At 38.7% G+C, this 18,943-nt stretch overlaps 1 protein-coding gene across 1 annotated transcript; it reads left to right on the forward strand.

The window, feature by feature from the left end:
- The first annotated feature begins 322 nt into the window (after positions 1-322).
- Positions 323-17,342, forward strand: LOC110728588 (urease accessory protein G-like). Its single transcript, XM_021908227.1, has 7 exons — positions 323-495; positions 648-836; positions 2,603-2,663; positions 3,824-4,025; positions 11,168-11,289; positions 11,371-11,475; positions 16,966-17,342. The coding sequence occupies exons 1-7, from the start codon at positions 410-412 to the stop codon at positions 17,047-17,049; spliced, it is 849 nt and encodes a 282-aa protein (XP_021763919.1). The 5' UTR covers positions 323-409; the 3' UTR covers positions 17,050-17,342.
- Positions 17,343-18,943: the final 1,601 nt, after the last annotated feature.

The following is an 18,943-nucleotide window of genomic DNA, read 5'->3' on the forward strand; positions in this document are numbered from 1 at the left end:
TTTGTAAGATGAACAATAATGGCTTGTAAGATGAATTGTTGTATTATTTGTTCGTAGTATGGATTTTTGTGTCCTATTTTTGGATTGAAATCAATTTGGTTGTAATATAATTTATTTATTTTTATTTAATTTTTAGATTGAAATCAATTATGAACTAGATCCAAAAATAAATTTGTACTTTCATATGTGATCAATAAACAATAATGACTTACCAGTTTAGAAATCCTGGATCCGCCACTGATTTATGCTGGAATATCGCTTTCTAAGTAAGTAATATTTATCACCACATGAAATGCATGTGCGTTTAATGTTGTTTGAACTGTCTGATGAACCAAGCATTAGTGACCATAAACCAAGCATTATATCTCGTCATTTCACAGTTTCACTTTCACTGTCTCACTGATTTACAATGGATTCCCAAAATCTTCACCCTCATTCTCACTCTCATGACCACCATAACCATGGCGATCACCACCATCATCATCACACCCACGAGTAATTTCTTCCTCTTAACCACTCAAACAACAAAACCAATTTCTTCAATTCTTCAATTTTATTGGCATTGATTTTTATTTTCTGCATCTTTTTTCACTCTTAATTCAAACAAAATACTGATTTTTGAATTTTAAAAATAATTTATAATACAGGGAAAAAGAAGGAATTGAATATATATATCGTGATGGAAAAGTATATCACAGCCATGATGGATTAGCACCACATAGTCATGAACCCATTTACTCACCTGGGTATTTCAGCAGAAGAGCTCCTCCTTTGATTACCAGAGATTTTCATGAAAGAGCTTTTACTGTTGGTATTGGGGGTCCTGTTGGTACTGGGTAATCTTTATTTTTCATTTTCTTTTATGTTTTCTATTTATTTCTTCTTTTTTAATCTTAGCTTCTTCTTCTACTTGATCGCCTTAATCCCATAAGTTGGGTCGGCTTTGTTCTTATTTAATGCTATACTATGTAGTTTACCAATTATTATCATACATTGTTTGTCAAAAATAGAGTATTATGGTATTTATTGATGTAGTGGATCTGACAAGGGTCCACCATCGGTACAGCACGGCACGGTAGTTCGTGGTGGTGGTGGCTGGTAGGGTTGTTCCTCCACCTAAGTTGTGGGGAAGGTACAATGTGGGTTGTGCTTTAGTGGGGTGTGTTGTTGGTCGGTTGTGGGCCGGTTGGTGCTTTGAGGTGCTTTTTCGGGTAATAAATACTCCGTTTATCCCGATTGAATTGTCACTTTACTAGTTCAAATTCGTCTTTGTACCAAAACATTAGTTCACTCTATATTTATCAATGTGACTGTTACTTTCGGGTTGGGGGTGTAATTTTTTAGTTCTCCCTATGATTCATAATGATTGTCTTGGTTTTAGTTGAGGGGCTGAGTTCGGTAACTTGGTTAATTGTTAGCCTAGTGCCCCAATTTTAAGTTTTAATTTATACTGAGTATACACTAACTGCCTGTTTGGTAAACTGGCCCATGAATTTGTGTATTAATTTTAGATGAAAATCATGTCATTATCCTTTTTTTTTCATAAAAATTCATTTTCACTTGAAAGACAGTATTCCTTTTGTTTAGGGGAAGTTTTTATGGCATAACACTTGTTTTATAGTAATGATGATTTATGAAGAATAACACATGTTTAGGGGAAGTTGCATAGCATGGTAATGATTAATGAATATGAGCTTTTCTTACAAATTTACACACAAATTCATTAGTATTTTCGCTACTTATGTCCACTTGTGTAATTACTTCAAGAATATGTACTAAATCAACTTCACTAGAATTCTTTTTTATTAGGCTTTGCCCATCTTTCTTGATAAATGTGAAAATTAATCTAGGACAAACACTATTAACTCAGCCTAACACAATCATATGAGGGCCAGGGTCACGCACAGCTGTGGATCTCTATGTCCTGGATCTCTATGTCCTGGGCCATGGGGGTCCATTATTAATATCATTCCGGTCCAGTGCCAATCTTAGTTTAGACTAACATTTTTACTCCTACAAGGCTACAAGTGCGCAGAGATTCTAGCCTTACTCTTATGATCACAAAGATGGCCATTTTCATTACTCTTGAAGGGATAGATAATTGACTGACCTACATCCTTTCCTAGCTTAAATGACATGTTCCAGTGACAACTAGCTTTGGAAAGAACAGGAAATCCTTGATAATAGAGATAATGGCATCCTGAAAAGAGTAAAGAAGATTTCCTTCCTCAGAGAAATAGTCTTTCCTGATAGGATTTGGTTGACTGTCACTGACCTCACTGTATATCAACTTGAAATGCTATCAGGCCTACCACCATGACTGTATGTCGAACCTTGAGAAACTGAGAAAGAATGGGAGAACAACTGTTAGATAATCTGTAAGGAAGATCACTTCTTTCTTGTCAAAGATGGGTTTAAGTGCTATTTTCTAGCTAGATAAGCTTGTATAATACTCTGCCTTATTTTTTTTACTCATTTTCTGAATTGCTATGAGTCTGCAGCTGTCAGAGGAAGAATAATTTGTCCTACTCCTAACTTTACCGAGAACTTGAGAAGTGGGAAGCATTGTAATTCTGATAATATTCTGGTGTATTGTATGCAGGAAAACAGCTCTGATGCTGGCTTTGTGCAAGTGTTTGAGGGACAAATATAGTCTTGCTGCTGTAAGCTCAATTGCATCTCTTTATGTCCTAATGTTAAGAAGCATTAACTCTCTGGATACTGGTTAGGACTGTATTTTTGAATATTTACTGCATGATGAGATTCCTGATCATTATTATGTTGGTGTTTGACTGATTCTACATAGCTCTATGTCAATGGGATTAAACGTGTATTACATTGGGAATATTTTTTAACAGGATGTAAATCAAGTGGATCATTACTTGGTGGAATAAAATGCTATTGTTTATCAAGAACATATATGGATGTGTCTGTTTTTTGTTTTGGAAATATTTTTAATTCCTTTTCTTTTGTGGAAAATGTTGCAGTCAAGATAGCAAGCTTCATTCTAAAATTTGAGCCTGGTTATCTGCCGTTTATATTTACCATTTTACCCTCTTATGAACTGGCAAATTTTAGGGATACAAATTTTGGCCTTTTACGTTTTAAAAGCCTATGGCAAAGTTCAGCATACAGTTGGGGGAATATATTCAGTAAAATATGAAGTGCCTATTCGTCTTCATGAATTATTAGCTCAGTTATATGTGAAAAAATATTGCCCATTGGCTTTAAATGATGGTATATTAAAATCTCAGTCAGGAATTTTTATTTTATTTTTTTAAATGGAAACTTTGAGTGAAATTTTTTACTTGTTGATTTCCACTTATTGTTTCTCTAACCAGAAACTATTATAATGAGGACAAAAGAACATTACTTTCTTTCCATTGTATAACGGTTTCAAAGATTACCTTTAACTTAATTAATTTTAAAACTTAGAATTAAACATTAGAAACAATCAAAAATTTAGTTGAACGCTACTTAAATAAATTACTTGTATTTCACAATTAGTAGGCTCCTGATTTACACAAGATGCTTCTTAGAGTAAGCAGCTTCTCATTGGAACTAATCTCCTGTCTAAAATCTAAGTGTATAGCACTAATTAGCTTTAGGAATATCTCCACACAAGCAAGTCTGTGGTTTGAGTCTTGCTACCAATACGCCAACTGGTTTTGGAGATATGTTATTTGAGAAGGGATTGAAGTATTGAACGACTTCGGGTTCAGGTCTTTGGCTGAGATAGCGGGTGCATTCATATTTGAAAAATTGCATATTGATTATATTGTCTACGTCACCTTTTAATGGAAAAACATTTGTGGTGATGTAGGTGACTAATGACATCTTTACAAAGGAAGATGGAGAATTCTTAATAAAGCATGGTGCACTTCCAGAGGAAAGGATACGTGCTGTTGAAACAGGCGGCTGTCCACATGCCGCTATTCGTGAAGATATTAGCATAAATCTTGGTCCTCTTGAAGAGCTTTCAAATTTATACAAAGCAGACATACTTCTTTGTGAATCTGGCGGAGGTAATAATGTGTTGTCTTCTACGTAATTGATGTCTTATATGGCTGAACATCTTATTATCTGCTAGTATTTGTACAAGTATGTCACTCCTTTTATTGGTAATTGGTGAGTATTGAGATCATAGTCTATTAGGATTACATGAATGGGGAAGAGGAGCATTATTCAGCATGAAAAAGGATATGTAAACTATAAATCGTGCCTGTGTGATTGCAATAGATCTCTGATTCATAATTTGTGATATGTGAAATGTCCCTTGCAATAAAAATTTAAAAAAAAAAAAAAACAAAAAGGAAATGGAGAAAGGAGATTAATAGTATCTAGCCTTACAATTGGCGTTCTTACATTTTGAGATGCTCATTTGCACGACTGCTTCTGTTGTAATTTATCAGGTATTTGCTAGCTAGCCTTGGCTGATGATTTTGTGTGATGTACTACACAATTTTATTTTATTTATTTATTTATTTATTTATTTTTTTGAAACTTAGGAAGCACGGGCCATTTTATTATAATAAATCAATTTCCGCCAAAGAGATTAAGCTTTGGGGTAAAGAACTAGTACAAACATACTCCGAATTTTCTCCCGTATCCCATCTTGCAACAAGATGAGCCACGGAATTACAGGCCCTAGAAACATGAGAAAAGCTAATAGACTCAAAAAAGATGCTATCCTTTGATATATCCTCCAGAACTAGGAATACTGGAGAAAAACCTTGTACCTTGCTGGCAAATGGACTTATCACATTCAAAGCGTCACTCTCAACTTCAATCCGAGAATACCCCATTCTTCTTGCAATTTGGATCCCAAACCTCACTGCCATGGCTTCTGCTATTGTCGGAGTAGTAGCATGATGGACTTTAGTTGCAGCAAGCACCACCCTTCCTTCACAGTCACGAATAACCACACCAAGACCCACCTTAATTCCTTCAAGACAATGCGCATCAGTGTTCAACTTGAAGGCGCCTTGTCTAGGACAAGACCACGATCTTACAGTAGCCCTGGGCTTAGTAGAAGGGCAGCACACCTTAGCCGAGTAGTGTTTGTAATCCTCAACTAGCCTGATCATTCCCGAAGCAACCTGCACTACGTTGACACTTGCCTGCTCATAGATCACCTTATTGCAGCACATCCAAGCTGCCCACATGAGTGCAGCCGCCAGTCTCAGTTCTTCACACCTTAACTTCGAAACCATCCAAACCCATCTATCCTTAAAGGAAGACGAGGGAGCATCATACATTACCCCATTCAAATTGCTAATGTTCCATATTGTCACAGCATGAGTGCATTCGAACAAAGTATGAATTATAGACTCACTATTCGCACCACAAATGGAGCACACTGCATCTGGAGTTATGTGGCAGTATTGGAGACGTTCTTTGACTGCCATGAAACCTCTACAAGCTTTCCACAAAAAGTGTTTTAGCTTTGGTGGTCCATCGAAATTCCAAATACCCTTCCAGAGATCCTGCTCCCCATACCCCTCATTAGGCACAAGCACATCAGGCACCCCCTCCTTAGCTATCCGATAGCCCGAACGAATGGTATATCCCCCATCCTTATTAAAATACCAATAGAGAGTATCATTGAGATTCCGTTTAGACAAAGGAGTAGCTAAGATCAGACTACAAATTTCCGGCCCAAAGTTGTTTTTTACTAGCTCTACATTCCATTCCCCAGTCTGCATCAATCAAGTCACAAACCTTCAATTCCATATCACTCGCTGCTAATGGAGATGGACGAATAATGCAGCCTTTGTCCATTAACCAAGCATCAGACCACACTCCCACATTGTGACCATTACCCACCCTCCAAACTAGCCCATCACGAAGGAGAGCTTTTGCACCCCATATGCTCCTCCACGAATAACTCGGATCATGACCACGATAGGCATCCAACACCCCACACCGCTTGAAATATCTAGCCTTTAGAACACAATGTAGCAGCGAATTTGGTGTGTTATGTAGTCGCCAAACTTGCTTAGCAAGTAGTGCTTGATTGAAGCACTTAAGATCACGAAAACCCAGTCCACCATTCTTCTTTGGAGTGCACAGTTTGTCTCATCTTTGCCAGTGAAATTTTCGGGAATTTGTAGTAGAGCCCTACCAAAATCGACCTAAGACCGCATGAATCTCATCAATCAAACCTTCCGGGATTTTAAAAATACTCATCATATATGTAGGAATGGCTTGCGTGACCGTTTTGATGAGCACTTCTTTACCCGGTCGTGAGAGCAACATTTCCTTCCACCTACTCAATTTCTTCCAAATTCGCTCCTTCAAGCACGCAAAGATAGCCTTTTTGGATTTACCAATAATTGTCGGCAACCCTAAATATTTCTCATGTTTCACTACTTCCCTAACTCCAAGAGTGTTCACAATTTCAAGTCTCCTTTCCTCCGATACTCCTTTACTAAAAGCAACTTCTGTCTTGTTTAAATTGACTTTCTCACCGGATGCTCTTTCATATTTACTGATGACCTGCAAAGTTGATCTAGCAAAAACGTCTGCAAAAAATAAATGTGAAATATGGGGAGCACCATTGCACACTTTAGCTCCGTGGATTTTATTGTCCAACGTAGCTTTTGTAAGCAATGTAGAGAAGGCATCGGCACAATAGAGAAACAAATATGGTGAGATCGGATCTCCTTGCCTCAAACCCCAAGTGGGAGTAACTGACCCCGAGATGTTGCCATTTACCTTGAAAGAAAAAGAGACACTAGCCAAGCAATCCATAATTCTCCGAGTCCAAGTACCACAAAAACTCAATTTATTCATCACCTTTTCCGGGAAACACCATTCAACTCTCTCATAAGCCTTACTCATGTCAAACTTCAATGCAATAGACCCATGTTTCCTCTCCCCCCTTCTCTTCATAGCATGGAAAATCTCAAAAGCAATAAGAGCATTATCAGTGATGAGTCTACCCGGAATGAAAGCACTTTGATTCACAAAGATAATATCATTTAGGAAAAACTTTAAATTATTAGCCAAAGTTTTCGAAATGATTTTATAGACCACATTGCAACAACTAATCGGTCTGAACTTTGACATATATTTCGAATCATCACATTTGGGGATTAATACAACACATGTTCTATTAATCTCAGACAAATCGATAAGGCCATTCCACCAACTTTTGACAAGAGAAATCACATTAGGACCAACAATATGCCAAAATTTCAGAAAAAATAGAGCGTGCATACCATTCAAGCCCGGGGCCTTATTCGGGCGCATTTGGAAAAGGGCATCTTTAATTTCATCGGCACTCGGCTCCGTCTCCAGTAATCGGTTCATCTCATCCGTGACCAATGGGGTGATACCCTCTAAAGCCGCATCAAATTCAGTCGGGGAGTCCGACTTAAAAAGAACAGAAAAGTAGTCCTCAATTATTTTCTCCATGTTCTGTTGATTATCGTGCCACACATCATGTTTGTCATACAAGCCCAAAATTCTGTTTTTCTTCCTTCTTTGACTAGCTTTCCGATGAAAATATTTTGTATTTTTATCTCCATCTTTAAGCTCATTTGCTCGGGCTCTAGCATGCCAATAGGACTCTTCCTGTCTATGAAGCTCATCAAGTTTGGCAGATATTTACTCACACTTTGCTAACATTTCCCCATCCATCGTCCCTGCTTGTGTCTCCCTTAACTCCTTCTCGACTTTTTTAATGTTCTTTTTCACAACACCAAAAACCCCAGCAGCCCACTGTGACAGCTCATATGCGCATGTTGCAATACGGTGATGCATATCTTGACCAACTCCATCATCCCACGCCTTCGAAACCACTCTACCACAGTCATCATTCGTAACCAAAGAGCCTCAAAGCGGAACAGCTTATGTCCTTACCCCTTTTCAAAATCCACACGAGCATCAAGAAGTAGAGGAGCATGATCTGAAGTATAAATGGGAAAATGCCGAACTGAAAAATTGGGGAATAAATTGCACCACACATTGTCTGCCAAAAATCGATCTAGACGTTCACGGACATAGGTTACTTGTGATTTACCCCGGTGCCAAGTGAACCTGCTTCCCTTATAACCAAGATCTTGCAGCCCACAACCGTCACAACCGTCAACTGCCACACGGAAAGCATCAATGAGAGCCTCTCTTCGTATAGCCCCACCATCTTTTTCGGATTGAAATAATATTTCATTGAAATCACCAAAAAATACACAGGGTGTCGAGCATTCTGCTTTCAAATTTGTCATAAGCTCCCATGTTTTGTGTTTAAGTCCGGTTTCCAGCCACCCATATATGCCAAAAGCTCTCCATTTTGCTACCCCGGTGTGATCAAGAACATCTGCGGCATAGTGGTGAGTAGAAAATGAAACTGTAGCAACATTCAAGTCTCTCCACCAAAAACCTATTCCACCTGAGTTCCCCATACTACTAAAACACATGCCATTCATAAAACCGCACCTCCTTTTAATCTTCTCTAGAACGCTACTATCAACCATGGTCTCCATCAAGAAAACCATCTCCGGCCTCTCTCTCCAACACCAGTCGCAGAGAGATTTAACTGTCGAAGAGTTGCCAAGCCCTTGACAGTTCCAACTCAAGATTTTCATTGCTCTTCGAGGGTGTGGCCTAACCCACTACCCTCTACTCGATTTACCCCGTCTCCGGCAATATGAACATCAATCATTTTTTGTTTTTTATTTCCAACACCACCTGCATCCATAGACCCTACCCCCTCCTCATCCCTAGTCACCCTCTTTTTTGACACATTGACTGTTTCATTTTGTGACCCCACCATAGTACAATCCTGACCCACTCTCCCAGACCTCCTATGCCAGCCACTGCTCCTAGTAACACCCACTACTCCCTCAGACTCACTAATATCATCACTTACAATCCCCCCCCCCCCCTCCACATCTTCTTCCATAAAAGACGGACTAACCTCCTCCTCGTCATTTTCTCTACTATTTGAATTCCCACCAGATTCAACACCCTCCAAGTTCCCAGAAATACTTCTCTGTCTAAGCACTTTTTAAGTCCCATCAGCAGAGGACTCAATCATTAGCCTCGATTCACGGTTTAGAACTTTAGTTGGGGAATTGAAAAATAATTTTCTAGCCGCCCCTGGAGGGCCAAGCTTTATAGTGTCAGGATCATTGTATCCCACAGATTTTGCTGAAGCAGAATTTTTAAACTTATTTCTCCATGATTTTTCCCTCTTCCTTTCAGCAAGATCAGTCTTTGTTCTTTTCGTTGGTGTAGCGCGCAGCCACGGCCCATATTGAAAGGCAACCTCTCTTGATTCATCCCTGGCAGCCTCTTTGTGTGGCATTCTCTATCCGTATGATCAAGCTGCCCACAAAAGAAGCAGAAATCGGATAGCCTTTCGTACTTCATATCCACCCACTTCGTTGATGATGAACCAGTAGCCAGAAAAACCCCTCTTCGCAGAGGCTTCCTTATATCTACCAAAATTTTCATGCGTACATACTCATCCCACCCCAAGGGGTCATCATCATCAAATTCAATGAATCCACTTAAGAATTCCCCAACATCATACATTACAGAAACATTACGTTTATTAAATGGCACATCAAGCAATCGCACCCACATAGGAGTATGGGTAAAGGTGATTTCTGATGGTTGTTCATCTCCCTGTAATTCCTTAAGCAATAGGAGTTTTTCATCGAAAAACCATGGGCATCCTTCAATAACAGGTTCTTTGTCTTCGTGACAGTAAAATTGAAAAACGAACAAATTCGTTTCAATCACTCTAATCGAAACCTTCTCCTGCAATTTCCAGACAGATTGAAGGGTTCGCTTCATCGCATCAATGTTATATGGTTTCACAGTCCACAACTTGTCGACAAGAATAAGTTTGATCTGGGCCTTGGTATCCTCTGTTTCTTCTGCGATACCTTCGCCCCCAATCACCTTCTCCTCATTCTCTGTCAACTGAAATCTCTCCCACTCTTTGATTAATTCTTCAGCCATTCACATGAGTAAGAGCACACACAGAAAATCACAGGAAAGTAGCAAGAAAACGCACAGGAAACACTTCAAATCACACTACAAAAACCTTCAACTACTGAACCCTAGCCGGGACTACTCACCCTAGGAGAGGGACTACATTATCCATGTCTTCTTCTTCAACTTTTCAAGAATTTCATTATTGTTTGTAGCTAGTCACAAATAATATTCTAAATACTCCCTTTGACTTTAGTTCAATTTAAACAATTTTGGATGTCCCAATACTATCTTAATTATTTTTATCTGCTTTGCTAAATTTATCACCACTGATGTAAGTCCACCTTTTCGCTTACTACCTTTACCTTCTCCAGTGCATCAACCCTTTGTATCTCACAATTTCTACATGACCTCTTAGGCTCTTACTAGTTCCTTCTCTGTCCACTTTCAATTTAATTTTTTTATTCATATCTAACCACTTTTAACCGCCCTGTATTATTTATTTTAAAGTATGGTCCAAATCCTATGTAGAACACAATTATGTCACTGATGTACTCCATAGTATACTCTCTCTACCACATTGCAAAACAAGTTCTATCATGATACAGAAAGGACTAATGGGTTCGTGTAATTAAATAAAAAAAAAAAAAGGGATAAGAACTTGGGAAGTATGGTGATGAATGAAAAACTTACTATGTTTTTGCCTTTTTGGATTAGAGAACCTGAAAAGAAAGAAAAGAGAGGGAGAGAGATGGATCCATTTTGTACCAATCCATCCTAAGTTGGAAATATCCAAAGGGATAACACAAGCCTACTTCCCTCCCCCCCCCCCTCCACCGTTGCTTTCCAAACTAACCGTTAAACTGGTCTAAGAACTTGAAGAATTTACATTTATATTAATTAATATATTAAAAAAGTGTTCCTGAGAAAATACATATGCCACATGGGACCCTCCCTCGGCCCTGTAACGGCTGTAAGGTTCAAACATGAGATCGACAAGAGTTAAAGTCAACGTTTGTCATCTAAGCTATGTATTAGGTATGATCTTTACTCAACATATATATAATGTATACTCATTACTCTTTATTTGCTATTTCCAGTAGGTGTCGATAGCAACTTTATACATGCTTGTGTGCAAATTATGATATCTAAAGTAAAAGGTCAAGACATTGCCTGGGCCACACTCTAATTGCTAATACAAATGTGTGCAAATTTCTTACAGACAATTTAGCAGCCAATTTTAGCAGGGAACTGGCAGACTACATCATTTACATAATAGATGTATCTGCTGGAGATAAGATTCCACGCAAGGGAGGACCAGGCATCACCCAAGCAGACCTTCTTGTATGTATATTTTATTTTATTGCCATAGCTTTAATGATGGTCCTTGCTGAAATAGCCTTGCTCATGTTCATTTTACTGCAGGTTATAAACAAGACTGACCTTGCCCCTGCAGTCGGAGCTGATTTGGCTGTCATGGAGAGAGATGCTCTTCGTATGCGAGATGGAGGACCATTCGTCTTTGCTCAGGTTTTCAACCATTTTTTTTTCTCCCTCCCTCCTAACAGTCCTAAGTCCCAACCCTGAGCTTTATGACTCAAATTACTTATTTTGGCTAATGCAAAGCATTTTGCCTAAAGCTTTTTCCATTACAATGGTATCCTCATTTTGTTGCCATGGGGGATCACTGCAATGCAATTATCAATTTTCTTACATTTAAGAAACATGTGAACTCTAAAACTAAAGCAAGAAAGCAATAATTTTTCTTTCAAATTGTTTGCTAAATAGAAAATGGTAAATTTAGAAGATTTTTTAAAAGAGAGAAGAAATAAGGTCATTAATAGATATTATTATAGGATAATATTTGTCGCAGAGCTAGGATATATTTTGTATATATTTTGATATAGTTTGTATTCTTATCGTACTAGAACTCCTAACACGATTAGGACTAGTATTGTAACATTATATATATTGATCAATGGTACACACTCCAACTTGAGGAGTTTTCCCGAAATCTAACATGGTATTACAGCTCTAGGTTTTCGATCTAGCTTCCGCAATTTTTTATTTTGTTTTTGGTTAATTCACAAATTATTTTTTTATTCTTCTTTTCCACAATCAAAGTCTTGCAAACCGATTCCCACTACTGCATATCGTGAGTAATTAATTTGTTTTACAATACCCCTTTATACAGTGAGTAGCATATCGTTTTCTTTTTGTTTTCAAGCCTGCATAGCTAATTTCGACCATATTCCATGGCCAAGGACAGGAAGACTCCACCGCCTCCTCCACCATCGACGGAATACTATTCGGCTCTCTCCGTCAACAGTATCAAGAATGCAATTCCCTTGATTCTTGATTGGGAAAAGGTGCAATACTCCAATTGGGTTGAATTATTTGAAGTTCACTGCCATGCCTTCAATGTTCTCGATCACATCGACTCGTCAACCCCTAGATCGTCCGACATCTCCAACTCTTTATGGCTTAAACTTGACTCCATTGTCAAGCAATGGATTTATGCAACGATCTCCATGGACCTTCTCAGCTCTGTCTTTGCAAAGGCGATACGGCATAACAACTTTGGAACAAATTAAAGGATTTATTTCAAGATAACAAAAACACATGGGCCGTTTATCTTGAAAATCAGTTTAATTCACTTCACTTGTCCAAAGCTGACATTAATTCCTACCGTCAACAATTGAAGATGCTTAAAGACCAACTCGCTACTGTAGACCAACCTATGACAAATCAAAAGCTTGTTATTCGGCTTGTGTCGGGTCTCGTCAACACAGATTATGATACGGTTGCCACGATCATTAAACAAACGGAGCCTCTGCTAGGTCTCGTCTCCTTGAGGAAACAAGACGGTCGAATGATCAAGGATCACAATCGGCCTTCGTTGCTCTAACAAACTAATACTACCACCTCTAGTACCGTCACTCAATCAACCCAAACCCAACCGCAGCAGCAGAGGGTTGGCGGTGGTGGCGTCGGGCGGGGAGGTGGCCACGCCGCGGGCGTGGTAGCTCTGGTAAGACAGGCAAAGGACGAGGCCGTGGGCGAGACACAAACCAGCAACAGCTACAATCGCAGCCTCCCTCACAAGCTCCACAATGGGGACAATCTCCTAATTGGACCCTGCAGCCTCAACAAGCTTTGCAATGGGCTCTTACCCCCTTTCCATTCTCTCAACAAGCCCAACAGCTTGCTAGGCCCAATGTTCAACCACAAAGAGCAGCTTATGTGGCCCAATTCCCACAACCGGTTTATCAAGCATCATATCCGGCCTACCCGGCTCCTAATTACGGGCTCCCTATGACTCCTACCGAATTGGGAAATTCTTTTGCTACTATGTCACTACTACAAGACAGTTTTTGGTACGTGGACTCGGGAGCGACATCACACATGACCAACAATTCAGGTACTCTCATGCCCTTGTTTAATTTGAGCACCAATAATCATATTTTAGTTGGTAATGGACATCGCATTCCAGTAACGGGTTATGGCCACACTGCTATGCCTTACTCTCAACCCCCTCCATGATGTTCTTTTAGCACCTCAAATTGTTAAAAACATAATCTCTGTTCGAAACTTCAGATAATTCTGTGTCCATAGAATTTGACCCTTTTGGTTTTTCTGTGAAGGATCTACGTCCGGGGAAGGTAATAACGAGATGCAATAGTTCGGGGGACCTATATCCTGTGACCACAAACACCAATCCATCAACTTGTCTTGCCACCTCACTCACCGCTACCACATCACCTTCTTGGCATGATCATCTTGGACATTTAGGAAATTCAGTTTTAAGCTTTCTTAGGTCTAGAAATTTAATTCCATGTAATAAGGAGCATGACTCCTACTTCTGTGTTTCTTGTTAATTAGGAAAACATGTTCGTTTGCCATTTCATAATTCCAATAGTACTACTTCTACTGCTTTTGAGATAATTCATGCCAATTTGTGGACATCACCTATTCGTAGCTATAATGGACACAAATATTACTTAGTACTCTTGGATGATTACACTCACTTTGTGTGGACTATACCTTTAAAATTCAAGTCACAAGCTTTTTAATCTTTCTTGAATTTTCGAGCCTATGTTAGCACACAATTTGGACGACCTATTAAATCCTTTAAAAGTGATCATGGTATAGAGTTCGATAATGATCCTTTCAAACTTTTTTGTGTCAAAAACGGTTTAGTATTCCGTTTCTCTTGTCCACACACCTCATCCCAAAACGGGAAGGCCGAACGCATGATTCGAACCATAAATAACATCTCTCGAACTCTTCTCATTCATGCTTCACTTCCTCCTTATTGGGTAGATTCTCTAGAAACGGAAACTTATCTCCTTAACATTTTGCCTACCAAAGCTCTTGCCAATGGCTCTCCTGCCTATGCTTTGTTTCGCAAAATCCCATCTTATGATTACTTGTCTTTGGATGCTTATGTTTTCCTGATTTATCGGCCACGGCCCCACATAAGTTAGCTCCTAGGTCCACTCCATGTGTTTTTTTGGGCTACCCTACAAATCATCGAGGATATAAATGTCTCGACCTCTCTGCAAACAAGTTTATTATTTCTCGTCATGTCACATTTGACGAGTTTACTTTCCCTTTCCGTAATTTAAATCACTTTCGGAATTCGGATTATACTTTCCTTGAGGCTACGGACCCGAGTCCTTTGTTATCTCCATTGTTGCAGCACCCCAATACAAATGGCCATCCCCAAACTCCTTTACCAAGGCCCAACGCCCCAACCCATTGCAACCCCTTAATTCCCCTCCTATTCACACGGATCAGCAAGGACCGCAGGCAGGCTGCGGCGCACAGCCCACTATCACGGCCCAGTCTGCCAAGCCCCCTTATTTCTCCTCCTTTTCTTCACGCAGGAGACTACTCTCCTCCAAATGGGCCCTCTTCACCTACCAACTCCAATTCTCAGCCCATATATACTCCACCTCCAATTCGTGGGGCAACTCCAATCCAACCCACTTGTCCACCCCATCCTTCACCTCGTGTTACACGAAGTTAACATGGAATTTTTAAACCAAACCCCAAATATAACTCTGCTAATATGACCATCACTTCTCATAAATCACCGCTTCCTAAGTCATATAAAATTGCTCTTAGTGACCCTAATTGGAATGCGGCGATGCAAGATGAATATAATGCTCTTATTAAAACAGAGACTTGGGATTTGGTACCTAGGCCTATGGGGGTGAACATTGTTAATTGTATGTGGCTATTTAAACACAAATTCAAGTCTAATGGTGACCTTGAAAGGCACAAAGCTCGTCTTGTTTGTGATGGCAGGTCGCAAGAAGTTGGTATAGATTGTGATGAGACTTTCAGTCCAGTAGTAGTACTATTCGTACTGTTCTCAGCTTAGCTATGGCAAGTGGTCGATTCATCAATTAGATGTCAAAAATGCCTTTTTACATGGTGATTTGCAGGAAACTGTTTATATGCATCAACCTCCGGGTTTTGTTGATCGGAAAGCACTTTCTTATGTATGTCGACTTCGTAAGGCTTTATATGGGTTGAAGCAAGCTCCTTGAGCTTGGTACCAACGCTTTGCGAATTTCTTGGTTAGATTGGGCTTTGTCATTGCTAAAAGTGACAACTCTCTTTTTACTTTCCGATAGGGTGATGATATGACATATTTGCTTCTTTATGTTGATGATATTATATTAGCTACCTCTTGTGACAGATTGCGTGAGGGGATCATATCTCAGCTGCAAACTGAGTTCCCTATGACTGATTTGAGTCCTCTGAGCTACTTTTTAGGGATTGCGGTGACCTGTACTCCCTCTTTTGCTACTTTCACAGGAAAAGTATGTTTAGAGCGTGCAGCTATGGGGCTTGTAAACCTCCGGGCTACTGCAGTTGACACTAAGTCCAAACTTAGTGCAGATGCAGGACCACCTTTTCGGGATCCTACTTTTTATCGCAATTTAGCATGTGCTCTTCTCTCACTTTCACCGGGCCAGATATTGCCTATGCGGTACAACAGGTGTGTCTTTTTATGCATGATCCCCGGGAATCTCATTATGATGCATTGTAACGCATTCTGCGTTATATTCAGGGTACCATTGATCATGGCTTACATTTATATTCGTCTGTTTCTCATAGTTTGGTTACTTACACTAACGTTGACTGGGGAGGTTGTCCCGATGCCCGTCGTTCCACATTGGGTTATTGCTGATTACTTGGGGACAACCTCGTTTATTGCTCATCTAAACGTCAACATACTTAATCTAAATCGAGTGCAAAAGCAGAATATCGAGGCGTCGCAAATGTTGTCTCTAAGGCATGTTGGCTTCGTAATCTTTAACTTGAGTTACATTGTCCTCTTTAACAGGCTACTATTGTTTGTTGGCCCGCTACAACACCAACGCACCAAGCATGTGGAGATGGATATTCACTTTGTTCAAGAAAAGGTTGTCTTGGGACAAGTTCGGGTTCTACATGTTCCTTCTAGATATCAGTTTGCGGACATTTTCACAAAAGCCCTACCACGAGACTTATTTTTGGATTTTAGATCCAGTCTTAGCGTACGACCTCCTCCCGCTATGATTGCGGGGGTATGATAGATATTATTATAGGATAATATTTGTTGCAGAGTTAGGATATATTTTGTATATATTTTGATATAGTTTGTATTCTTATCATACTAGAACTCGTAACTCGATTAGGACTAGTATTGTAACAATATATATATATTGATCAATGGTACACACTCCAACTTGAGGAGTTTTTCCGAAATCTAACAGTCATTATGTGTCTCTAGAGATCTTGAGGTGGAAAACTTATTGCTCTTTTAAAGAACATGTTTCTAGAGTTTCAAATTTTCTAGGAAATCTGACCTTCATGAGTGTTTCTATTCATAAAAGGTTAGGTTCATCTACATACATTCAAATATATTAGATCCACCCATCGGCTTGGTTGATTTTGAGCATTTTTACATCTCGTGCCACTGATTTAGTTTTGTATTAACAATGATGAACCGTTTTTGAGCAGGTGAAGCACGGGTTAGGTGTAGAAGAAATTGTCAACCACATTCTGCAGGCCTGGGAAGTGGCAACCGGGAAGAAACAGCACTAGTCCCTCAGTTCACAGATCATCACTGGAATTTTTCTACTTTCAATAAATTCAAAATGCTTCTCTGTTCACAAGTATTGTTCATATGCAGTCCTCTTATATTTTTTTTGGTGTGACTGCTACTGTCTTTCTGCTTTCGTAATCATGGTTTGATACTCAGCATTACTGTCCTATCATATACATTTTCATGGATGATGAAGCTAATATACAGTGTAAATGAATAAAAGTGTGAAACTTACAAATTGATCTTTTATAAATTTAGCAGCAGAGAGCAAATTTGGCTTTCCATTTGCCAATTACATGTTAATTATGCTACTTGTTCTTTACTTCCTGCACTATATAGTATATACTTCGTATATTGGTAAACTTGAGGCAATAGGGTTACTGCACTTCCCTTCAATTTTTAAACTTCTTTGTCCTACTGCAGACCTCAGCGCTCAAGATTTTTTAGATTTATTATTTACAGGTTAGATACTTGGGATTAGAGGAGATGGTAAGAAAATCCCTAACTTCAACTACCCACACTTGGTAGGATTCGGATCCCAAAGTAAAACATCAATATATAATTGCATTAGAAACCTTCTACTTCGTATATAAATATTAGTCAAGTGTGAAGTGTAGATATACATGGACCATGGTAACATGGATATTTTGTAATCAATGTGTCATCTTTCATGCGCACAGGCATATCTATTACGGAGTATAATAATACAAGCATGATTGCATGAACACAGACGCACACAATGACACATATTCATGACGTTCTCAAGCATGTGTAACAAAATTAGTGGCCACATTGTAAAATGCTCAACATACACTTTACTAATTTACTTATGGAGTACCCGTCAAAAAAAAAAAAAAAAAAAAAAATTATGGTGTATATTTGAAAAAAATATAATAAGGCATTCAAAAACAAACCAATAATTGGTAGACCGACCTTGACAAAATTGGGCAATAATTGATAATTTTTCTAGCTGAAAAAAACAGCTTATACAAGTTGCAATGTCATCAATGCTTATAAACTACGAAACACAATCAAGACATTATTAGTTATTTTGTGTTTATTTCATATGAAGTATTTTAAATTGATCTCTTGCTTTAAATAAAAATCGTATACTACTTTCTACATTATTATATTAAGTTCAATCGTTATACAAAGTTTTATATAATTATGTTACTTATATACTATCTTCGTATTTTATTACTTGCTCCACTTTTTTTTTGCGGTCGTATTTTATTACTTGCTCCACTCATTTTTTATTCAGCAACTAACCTCACTTTCATTATATTTTATTAATTTCAACTATTCCTCCTAAAGCTCTGCGCATGAAAAAATAAATCGAGTAATAAAATATAGAGGGAGTAATTAATTAATCAAAATTTAAAGTTTTATGTGATCCGTTCTTATGCGAAGCGTTCTTAAGTCATAATTTAAAGCCTTATGCGATGCGTTCAATATAAGTATACAAAATTTTAAGCATGCATAGGAAGTGTTGGTTCAATTGCTCTCATCCTGTCCTCATACTCTGATATTTCTTCCAACAAAGTTTAAGCATTGGATGTGCCTGTAGTTGTGAACAAGTACATGGGTTCTTAGTTCTTTTCTGAAATTTTCACTGAACTCATCAAAGTAATTTCATTACCCGGTTGAAACATGGAGTAGTGGCCTCCCCATTACTAATCAACCACCAAGGCCAGTGTAGCATTTTGAATTCGCATTATATTTGTCCTAGACTCCTAGCTCAATGAAGTATGTTCAATTCTCTCATTACTATCAAGTACTTGACAATCCTTTACGGTAGCCAGAATAAGCATGTATGGCATCCGAACTGGGAAGCCATAACTATTTGGCAATTAGAATTAAATGACAAGAAACACCAATCTAGAAAGCACAAGC

The sequence above is a fragment of the Chenopodium quinoa genome, unplaced genomic scaffold, assembly GCF_001683475.1.
Source record: "Chenopodium quinoa cultivar QQ74 unplaced genomic scaffold, ASM168347v1, whole genome shotgun sequence".
NCBI classification, from domain to species: Eukaryota; Viridiplantae; Streptophyta; class Magnoliopsida; order Caryophyllales; family Amaranthaceae; genus Chenopodium; species Chenopodium quinoa.

Bases quoted from the DNA above. Each gene is read 5' to 3' on its own strand.
- LOC110728588 (XM_021908227.1), top strand. From the start codon at position 410: ATGGATTCCCAAAATCTTCACCCTCATTCTCACTCTCATGACCACCAT. The intron at 496-647 runs GTAATTTCTTCC...TTTATAATACAG, and splicing joins CATCATCATCACACCCACGA to GGAAAAAGAAGGAATTGAAT. The intron at 4,026-11,167 runs GTAATAATGTGT...AATTTCTTACAG, and splicing joins TCTTTGTGAATCTGGCGGAG to ACAATTTAGCAGCCAATTTT.